We start from the raw sequence: 10,253 nt of genomic DNA, 5'->3' as shown, positions 1-10,253 counted from the left end.
GAACCGAACCTGTTATTTTTTAAAAAATTTAATCGTTTTTTTTTATGATTCGGTTTTTTTAATTTTTTTTTACTTTTCTCGATTTAATTAATTTTTCACTGTCTTTACTCACTCCGCATATGAATTGTGTAAACTATGCTACCACTTGAATTCCATTTCCTTGACGTGCAGTAGAAATTTGTAAAGGCAACTCATCCAAAATTAAATATTTATAGGTTGTTTAATTCTTATTATAATTGAATTCAATATATAAATAAATTAAATTCAAAAGATAAAATTCAATTTATTTTTTATATTACCCTTATCACATTTATCTTATTTTTTAAGAGGTCTGGAAAAAAAAATTGGATGGATAGGCATTTTAGAGAAAAAAAAATTAACATTAATTTATTATTTTTAGTATAGAATCAACAATCCTCTAGTTTATTTATGTACTATTTTTAATGATTGAATTTCATTTTAAATTCAATTATTAAAAATAAGACTCGAGAGTAAAAAAAAAATTCTCCTTCAATTATTATTATTATTATAACATGCAGTAATTCACATAGCAATATGGAATGCACATGCCCATCCTTCACTGCTAAAAAAAAAAAAAAAGTTCCCTAGAAAGAATGGAATGCCTTGTGATCTCAAAAACAAAAAAATTATCTGAAAAACGTTTAAGATGTCAGGAAAATTGAGCATTTGCTGGAGTTTATAATACCATCCGGTGATTTCATCTCTCTCTCAATTTTTTGGTTACGGCAAAGACAGCCCCGGCAACAGCAATGATCATGGCTGAAACTAAGATGGTTGTTTTGAGTTTATGCATAGCATCCTGCTTTTCCCTTTCGCTTTTCCGTGCAGCCGCATCTTGTTCCTGCAATGCAATGCAAATTAGTTGGAGACGGAAGAAAGACGCCGGAACAAGGAGAGGGAAAACAAGCAGGCATAATGAAGGTTTTCTTAAATATTCAAGAGGAGTGATGTCCTCCAGGATTTTTCACATGTTCATGATTATATCATTTCCCAATGAGACCTTTTGGACTGCTATGAGAAAAAAAAATCATGTTTTTGGGCATATCAATATGCCAATGGAATGCATTTTTGCCGGCATGTTCATACCTTGAAAGCTTATATTACCAAACAAGCAGATGACTTTCAAATCTTCAGATGTCATTTCACAACAAATTTATATATATTAAATTGGGGACTGAAGGGACTGATGGTTTTCTGTATGCATGAACATACGATTTGCAGATCCCTTTTTATCATCAGATGAGCATAAAATAAATCAAGATTTGCGTAGCCTTTGTGGACACGCTAATTTTCAATATCAGAACCTAAAAATGTACGAGTCCATATAGAAATTCAAATAATAAATGGTCAAAAAAAGAAGAACAGCCACAGTTTTGATTGATGTCTATTTCCTCCTGTACTGCGTGTAAAGATTGGTTGAATTGAGTGCAAACTGCAACAGTACCTGCCGAGTCTCCTTTGAAGTGGCAATATCTGATGATACAGGATCAACTTCAAACTCCTTGTTTTGGCTAGGGTTCAATGCTTCATCAACATCAGCCTCTGGAAATGATGATGCTCTATCTATTGCCATTGTTTCTTCCCTCATAAATCTGTCTTTCAAGTAGGTGTAACCTTTTCGTTCTCTCTTTTGCTTGCCAAGGAAGAAGAGGAAAAACTGAAAAGGAAGGGACCTATAAAACTGGGCTTTTAAATAAATAGTTTGTTGTGTCATGCCCCTGGTAATCAGATGCTAAAAGATTGGTACTGTTTTGGGATCTTAAGGACTTTCTCTTCTTTGTTCACAAGAATCACAACTTCCCGGGAAATCTGTCAGATTCAACTATTTCTTGGATGTACATAATGACAAAATTGTCCTTGGAGCTTAGCTTCTTTTGTCATTGTTTTGATGTAGATAGCCACCAATTCTCAAGTAACATCTGTAAGACTACAAGTACAGCAGAAAGAAAGTGCACATGTGGTCTGAGAATCATGAACTGGATACCTTCAACAGACAATAACACAAAAAAAAAAAAAAAAAAAAAGCCCTGCTATTGGGTAGAACGTAAGCGATGAACACCAGTCATTACAGATTACACAACAGTTTGTGTACTAAAAATATTACCAGAAAAACATGATTTCATCTCAGCCTCTGTTCTCCACTAATACATTCACATCTGAATTCTTAAACAGGCATTAATGCATGGTTCTTCGCCACGAGGACGGTTGAAAACATTATTGTCTCAAAAATTTGTATTCATGAAGAGAATTGTCACTAACTATCAAGTCCCTTAATCTCAGCGAGCTTTGAACTCTACCTTCATGATGAGTGGAGATATGTGAGAACTCGTAAAAGGACTGGGGCTATGATTCGTTTGCTTCAAGTCATTCTTGCAGCGCCTGCCAGCTTAAGCTCCTAATTACTTGATCCAAAACCACGAGGACTTGGCCTTGATGATGCCGAGTCAACAAATCGCCTCCTTGATTCAGATTTTCTCCTCCTCCTTGCAGCACCAGGAGAAGCCTTGTCCAGGAAATATCCAAAAAGACAAAAAAGATAGATTAGGATGAGGACTTATCAGATGGATTCGAGTTAGCTTTATAGTTTCTCTTCAGGTGTCCGATATTCTTAATGCCTTCAAACATGGGAATCGCAAAATTTGTACAATTATAGGTGTAAGGACCATGCAAGTTATTAATGTCTTTTACGTTTTGCAAGTTGCAGAGAAGTTCTGTAAATAGGAAAAATAAAATAAAATTCAAAAGGCACAGATAAGTTTTCTCCTGATAAAAAAAGATTGCTTAAAAGAAGCAAGCTCAATTTACCATCCTGACAGTATTTTGACATGCCATACTATCACTAAATATCCAAATAAGATATTATTTAGCTTCTTGTTTGGTTTTGTGAGTCATCTAAGTGAATCGAGCAGCAGATCATGCAAGGGAAAATTTTCCTTCCATTCTCCCTAACCAGAGTGTAAAGATAAGAGAGAGATCTCTACTTTCTCAATGGTTAATTTTATTAATCTGTATTGCTGACATGTTTATTAGCCAATCCTCGAATAGGCCACAATCACAGCAACATGTGCCTGCGTAGAAATATTCTGCTATCCAAAAAGCACTTCCACAATCCACTTAAACTAGCTTTCTCTTGTCTAAACAGATTTAGTAAAACAAAGAAATAGAGACCACTGGCTCATTTATGCGACAACATGAAATGAAGAGCGATTTAAATTGTTGGTCTCATTAATCAACTCAATGTTGAACCGAAAAAACTTTTCACTCGTGATATTTATTGTATTCATAGTTTCACGGCCTTCGAAAAAATTTATGCATAATGAGGATGTCACAAAAGTGGGTGGTAAAAGTAACAATAAGAACTGAATAGCAGAACTTGTATATTCTTTTTAGAATTACTGAGAACATTCTGAACAACCAGTATGCCTCAGAAACCCTTTACCAATGTCTATAATCATGTGGGAATTGAACAGCAAACCAAACATTAAAGCATGTAAAGAAAAAATATATACACACATAAGCAGATAAGGTACCTTCTGTTCGGTTTTTAGTGCATCCTCAAGATTGCTCAGAGAAGGAATAGATCCGCCATCCATTGCACCCATTAGGTTCTTCATACGAACACGCATTTGAAAGAGTTGAGCAACCAGTTGACTCACCTAGTTTTGATATCACAAGCACACCCATGCAAAAGTAAACAGCTGAATTACACAAGTACAGAACCTCCATTGTTTTCCAGCACACACATCAAGTGGAAAGTGTGCATACCTGCTGCTCTGTTTTTCCAGAAGCCTGAGCAATTCTTTTCCTCCTTTGAGGAGATTCTGCTAACAATTCTGGTTTCTCTCTCTCCTCTGTAAATAAACAAAAAATCAGAAAACACTACAAGGACTGGATATTCTGAAGGGTTAAGCATGTGCAAACTGTATCGCATAGAAGGAAAAGACATATAATACATAATCCTGTGAAATTAGAACCAAATTTCTACACTTTGGTTGAATTGAATAAGTTATTAGATAAATTTCAACTAGAGAATCATCCAACAAGCAAATCTGACTCCAAAAGCCTGGCTTTTGTTAATTGCGGTGTGTTTAGCATCTACGACAAACAATGAACAAAGGCATGTCTAAGTTGAAAGTATGAACAATAGGTGTGTGAGGAGCAGAAAGAAAAAAAATATTAAATCCTCGGAAGACAACACTGTCAGGCTTTATCAGCATGTTTGAAATAAGTTCTAATTTTCCGAATACTGTAGTCACTAGAAAAACCAAGTAAGCCTATGCATACTGGGCCAGATAATAAGGTTTGCTGTCTTTGGTTATTTTCAAAGCAAATCAGAAAAAACTTGTAATGCAATACTCTGATCAAGAAAGTACTGAATTATTGAATCCTTACCAACAAAGTTTCTTATAACATAAAAGATTAATGACAGTCAAGTATTGGATTGAAGTTTCACCAGAGTATATTTAAAGAAAGAACTATTGATAAGAGGATTATAGGGTGCTGGACTAAATGAGGGCAATTGTACCAAAAGCTCTAGTGTCTTATCACCGCTATGTAACTTTATATATGTTTCCAATTTGTCCAGGTTTTATATGTCAAAAGCAGTTATAACAAAGAGCACGTGGAAGAAGAGACCAGGAGTCATCGCTTCGATCATTCCTTCCATTATCTTTAAACTCTTCTCTGCTTCTCGAATTTGTGCAGGAGTAACCTGTTTGCATGCACACATAGCAAAGTCAAATGAAGCTTCTTCCACAAGTATACAGACTTACAAGGAAGAGTGATGAGCCACATAAATATAGCCACTTCCATCATCTAGGTTCATGAATTGAATCTTCAATGATTTCTAAATCACCAATCCAAAAATTAGAGCATAAATTTCTTAAAACAACCAACAAACACAGTAACTCTGAAAAAATATTGAAGTTATACCAGACTTTCATACCTTTGCCATTCCTGGGATCATCCCTAGGACACGAGTCATGGAACCCATCTTAGCAACAGCACGAGTTTGCTTTAGGAAATCATTGAAGTCAAAATTGGCACTCATAATCTTCTTCTGCAAATCTTCAGCATCTTCTTGTTGCATCTGTACAGACAAATCAACTAAGAATTGCACTGAGATGCACTCACTTCAAAAGAAATAGAAATGTGATTCACTAAAACTTACAACTTCTTGAGCCTTCTCAACAAAGGACAGAACATCTCCCATTCCTAAGATGCGTCCAGCCATTCGATCTGGGTAGAAAGGTTCAAGATCCTCCATTCGCTCTCCGCGTCCTACAAGTTTGATTGGCTTTCCCGATATCTGTCATCATTAAACAACTAAATACTTAGTATATATGTAATCTCTGTACTATGCACTGAATAAAGATGAGACCAGCCAGAACCTACAACATTTCCATTCATCAATTACTTATGTTCTGCACTGAATCTCTGTATGTGTGCATGATAGAGAGACAAGTGAGTTCATTTCCTGCTAAATCTCTCTTCTCTCTTAACGCAGTGATACGCCCAATAGAACCAGATTTTAGGTGATCTTGATAAAACTGAACTGGATAAACAATTTTCTCTAAATTGACCAGTTACTCAGCTGACTGGTTTCAATTTTTTCAAAAAGGTCAAGGAGTTCATTTCTGATTTCCCCATAACATTATCCCAGGGCCTTAATCTTACAGACAACCATCACAACTCCTTATCAGAAAAGCAATCAACTTTATGAAAGTTCCCAGACAAACAAAGAAGATACAAAAGATATCATAAAATGAACAGAAAGTTATGCTAAGTTTAGTTATAGTCACAAAAACTCATCCTCGCATGAATTCAAGGCTGCTATAAAATAATGAAAAAAAATCTATGCTAACATTTGTTGTAGTCTTATAGTCACATAAACTCACCCTTTGCATGGATTTGAGGCTGCTATAAAATAATGCAAAAAAAAAAAAATAATATATATATATATATATATATAAGGGAATTCAAATGCAGACCTCTTTAACACTCAGAGCTGCACCACCTCTAGAATCCCCATCTAGTTTGGTCAAAATGGCACCCGTAATTCCAATTTCCAGATTGAACGTTGTAACCAAGGCTGTGGATTTACCCAAAGAAAAAGTATCCATGAAGTAAGAATTGTAATTGTAAGTGTGAGAGTAAGTTCTGCACATTTGCTTAAGATTATAAGATGGACAGAAGCAAAAAATTGCTAATAAGAACTGCACTGCATGATAGGATTATAGATTGAAGCCCATATGACCTACCAAGGAAAAACAATGTATGGCTATAACCTATAGGTTTGCCAATTTACTTTACAATGGATTCATCAGAAAGCTGAAGGTTAGCATAAAAAACTGATCAAGAACAGAAAATTCACAGAGGTTCTATTGGTACAAGCTTTAGGTAGAATGAGCAAAATGGTTCTTTCAATTATTATGGAAAAAATTATCAATGATTGTTAGCAACAGAGAAGTAAAAAGTTTTATCATATTTTTTACACACATGTGATGTACCTATGTTATTTGTGTATAAACAAATAAGAAATCAATAGCTCATGAGACATTATAGGAGCATTTTGCAAGACAAAAAGTTTACTTCATTAATCCGTAGATTTTATATCTAGAGAAAGACTGTGACTAGCAGTTTAAACAATAATCAAATTAATTGACCATTATCAAAGAACAGTGAAAGCCACTGTACCAGCAGCTTCTTGCCCAGTCATTGCATCCACAACAAGCAAAACTTCCGTTGGATTCAATACCCTTTTAACATCTTTCAGCTCATCCATCATCGCTTTGTCTATCTGTTAAACATTTTGAAAATAGAATGTATTCCAGTGAAATCATAAACTGATAAGTGCTGCCCAAACAGAGAGTCACAGGGCATATTTTGTAACTATCTAGAAGACCAGACACACAAAGAAAGTATTAACCTGAAGCCTTCCCGCAGTGTCTACTATGACCACATCTATGTTCTTCTTTTTGGCTTCCACTAAACCTTTCCTGGCTATTTCTGAAGGTTTAACATCGGTTCCTTCAGTATAAACAGACACCCCTACCTGTCAAAAGCCACAACTACATATAAGAACAATGATTAATATCCAAAAATCACAAAGATATATTATGAAAGTAAAACAACTAACTCATATAACCACAGTAACTTGACAAATATGGAAGTTAGTTCACATCAAGTTAGTGAGAAACATCATATTTAGTACTCCATCTTGGAGTACAAAACAAGAATAACTGTTGCCTTTTCTGTCAAAATTAGCATCACTACTTGGTAAAAGTGCCAATCTCTGCTAATAAAAATGCTCAATAAATATATTTGCACATTTTACTTGACATCTTAGGCAAAATCGAAAAGGTAGGCAAATGCTGACAGCATACAACAGCATTAATCCAGTACTCTTCCCGTAGGTACTAAAGCAATTTTTTGACAATCAGTATTTAATACCTGTTCACCCAAAATAACAAGTTGATCAATGGCAGCAGGTCTGTACACATCTCCTGCAACAAGCATGCAAGACTTCCCCTGTGGTTGACATCACATACTAGTGTCAACAATATAATTAAGCATAACACAAATCTTATCAAAGCAAACTAAAACACCACACTAACCAAGTTGTGGCTTTCAAAAGGTACCTGCTTCTTAAGATAATTAGCTAACTTTGCACAAATAGTTGTCTTCCCAACACCTTGTAGGCCGGCCAGTAATATTACAGTGGGACCAGATTTTGCAAAGACCAATTCAGATACCTCTCCACCCATCAATTTCACAAGCTCATCACGCACAATCTGCAAGAACCAAAGATTCATAACCACCAATTCAAACACGATAAAAGACTTCCTAGCTGTTCTTGACTTCCACATTAAAGTCATGTACTCAATATTTATAATACTTTGATAATACATTATCAATCTAATGAGAGTGGTGTCAACTGCCTCCTAAGAGTTTTTATTCATGCTGCAGGCTAGTTTCAGTTCAAATTAGAAAACAAAGACAATAATTTACAGAAACAGAAGAATAGAAGAATACAGCACCAGATGCGCCAACCAATGATAACAATAAGTGAGCATATACCACATCAAAACTCACTGAAACTTAATGAAGTTCACAAACATAAAGAAGGAAATTTCACCATTTTTTTCACAAACCACTCAGATTGAAGTATTTAGTTCATAGGAATTTATACCTTGACTAATTGCTGATCAGGTTTCACTCCTCTTATGAGGCCAACACCAACAGCTTGGTCACCGACTGATTGCACAAACCTTCGAACAACAGGAAGGCTTACCTGTTAATAGACCAATCATATTCTTTTCTTTTCAAAAAGCATTTAAAGAAACTCAAATTCTAGTTTACAAATTCACTTACATCTGCTTCCAGTAGAGCTCTTCTTATATCCCTCATTGGCTCCGCAATATTTTCCTTAGTCAAAACCTCTGCAACAGGAAAGATAAATATTCAACCATAAACAAAGGCCAAACACCAACAACCTGGCTGAGTGAAACATTTTAATACAAAAGGAGAAAAGAAACCCACAATTGTAATCCATCTATAGACACCAAAATCAATGCTTTCCTTTTTATAGCTTGCTAAATTTGATGCACTTTAATAACTAAAAACACATTGATTGATGCATAAAGTCGCTAACGTTTTTTAACAGGAAAAAAAAAAAAAAAAAACAACAAAACTAATTGAAGTGCACACAGACAGTATGTAAGCTCAAACCTTCTCCTTTGAGCTTGTTCCAAGCAGATTCAAGGCCACTAGTTAACTGACCAAACATCTCTGCTTTGATCACGCCACCCCCCATTTCTCTTCCCAAAGTAACAACACTCTTACAATTCACCCACCTCCATATCTCTCTCTGTTCACCAAAAAAAAAAAAGCAACACCAATCTGTTCATTAAAGATAAGACAAATTTACTGAGATGGGTGTCCTTTTCGTTTCTTTCTTGAACTTACAGTGAAAGAATTTCTTGAAGAAAGCGAAGTGACATTATTGCTTGAGCCAGTCCACGAAGAACAAGAAGATCTAGCTGAATTTCTTGAACAACTTGAATAGTAAGACAAACTCTTGTTGTTTCCCGCAAAAGAAGGTGTAGAGAAATGGCGGGAGGCAACGGTCGAGAACTGTACAGCCTCCATTGCCTAAAGGCTAAAGGTAACAAGCTCCCTGACAAATTTTTTATCAGTTGAAAATCTGTATGTTCTATCTCCTTCTTTATCTGTATGGTTGGTTTGGATAACTCGCCGGCTATGGCTTTATTTTGATTTGTTGGATCAGAGCCGTCTAAATCTGTGACGTGGATATATCATATCAAAACTTAACAATATTGCATGTATTACCTCACTATAATTTAAGAAAAGAAAAATTAAAAACTCATAGCCAGACTGCTTGGATTTTAAATTTATTCTTTAATAATTATAAATTTAATTTTTCAAAAAATTATTAAAAATTTATATAATTATTAACTTTAAAGTCTATAAAATTAATTAAGATATACATAGTTTAAGCATTCATGTTAATAAAATTAAAAAAAATTACTCTATATCACATAGTTTATAAATAGATAATATTTTATATAATAAAAAATTTAAAATGAAAATAATAAAGATTGTTATTATAATGATTAATTTTTTAATATTAAATATACAATTTCATTATTAAAATTAAAAAAAAACTAGCTATCAATTAATTTAACAAGGGAAGAACAATTATTTTACAATAATGGTGGAGAATGGAGATTGATAGCGTGTTTTTTATATATATTACAGAAACACCATTTTTTTTATGCCCAAACATATTAAACAATCCTAAGAAATTCTTTTAGAAATTAGACAATCCCTTAGGATGATACCTGATGGATTTCTTAAAATAAACTAGGTTTTGACACGTGCTCCACATATTTGTTATTCAGCTGTTTTATAATATTTTTTTATATAATCTCTAATGTATTATTTTGAATTATTTATATGTAATTATTTTTAGTATTTTGGTTTTAAAAATTTGAATAGTTTTATATAAAAGTTAAAAAATTATAATTACTTAATTTAATTTAATTTTTAAAACATATTAATAAATTTTAATTGTTTTGAAATAAAAACTATGAATAATTGTAATAGCTAACACGTGCTTTGCTACATATTATATAATTGTTTTTTTTTTAAATAAATATGTATGTTTTTTTATATAAAAAATTCTAAATGTAAATAAGAAAAAACTTATG

General features: G+C 33.7%; 2 protein-coding genes across 2 annotated transcripts; both read right to left on the bottom strand.

Moving 5' to 3' along the window:
- Nucleotides 1–511: 511 nt before the first annotated feature.
- On the bottom strand, nt 512–1,894 carry LOC118030711 (uncharacterized). Its single transcript, XM_035034930.2, has 2 exons — nt 1,466–1,894; nt 512–862 (listed from the first exon to the last, which is right to left on the bottom strand). The coding sequence occupies exons 1-2, from the start codon at nt 1,733–1,735 to the stop codon at nt 719–721; spliced, it is 414 nt and encodes a 137-aa protein (XP_034890821.1). The 5' UTR covers nt 1,736–1,894; the 3' UTR covers nt 512–718.
- Nucleotides 1,895–2,030: 136 nt separating this feature from the next.
- LOC118030710 (signal recognition particle subunit SRP54, chloroplastic) lies at nt 2,031–9,261 on the bottom strand. Its single transcript, XM_035034929.2, has 15 exons — nt 8,989–9,261; nt 8,752–8,890; nt 8,395–8,462; nt 8,213–8,314; nt 7,662–7,814; nt 7,474–7,551; nt 6,950–7,075; nt 6,718–6,820; nt 6,012–6,112; nt 5,192–5,329; nt 4,967–5,110; nt 4,657–4,732; nt 3,787–3,872; nt 3,552–3,677; nt 2,031–2,524 (listed from the first exon to the last, which is right to left on the bottom strand). Exons 1-15 carry the CDS (start codon nt 9,169–9,171, stop codon nt 2,417–2,419), a joined length of 1,731 nt encoding a protein of 576 aa, XP_034890820.1. The 5' UTR covers nt 9,172–9,261; the 3' UTR covers nt 2,031–2,416.
- Nucleotides 9,262–10,253: the final 992 nt, after the last annotated feature.

Source organism: Populus alba, chromosome 6 (genome assembly GCF_005239225.2).
Source record: "Populus alba chromosome 6, ASM523922v2, whole genome shotgun sequence".
NCBI classification, from domain to species: Eukaryota; Viridiplantae; Streptophyta; class Magnoliopsida; order Malpighiales; family Salicaceae; genus Populus; species Populus alba.
This window is presented reverse-complemented; position numbering and strand designations above follow the sequence as displayed.

Coding starts and splice junctions, on each gene's coding strand:
- LOC118030710 (XM_035034929.2), bottom strand. CDS start 9,171: ATGGAGGCTGTACAGTTCTCGACCGTTGCCTCCCGCCATTTCTCTACA. Junction 8,891..8,988: donor CTTCAAGAAATTCTTTCACT/GTAAGTTCAAGA, acceptor TTTGGTGAACAG/AGAGAGATATGGAGGTGGGT. Junction 7,076..7,473: donor TTGTTATTTTGGGTGAACAG/GTATTAAATACT, acceptor GGCTTTTGACAG/GTAGGGGTGTCTGTTTATAC.
- LOC118030711 (XM_035034930.2), bottom strand. CDS start 1,735: ATGACACAACAAACTATTTATTTAAAAGCCCAGTTTTATAGGTCCCTT. Junction 863..1,465: donor CTTCAAAGGAGACTCGGCAG/GTACTGTTGCAG, acceptor ATTGCATTGCAG/GAACAAGATGCGGCTGCACG.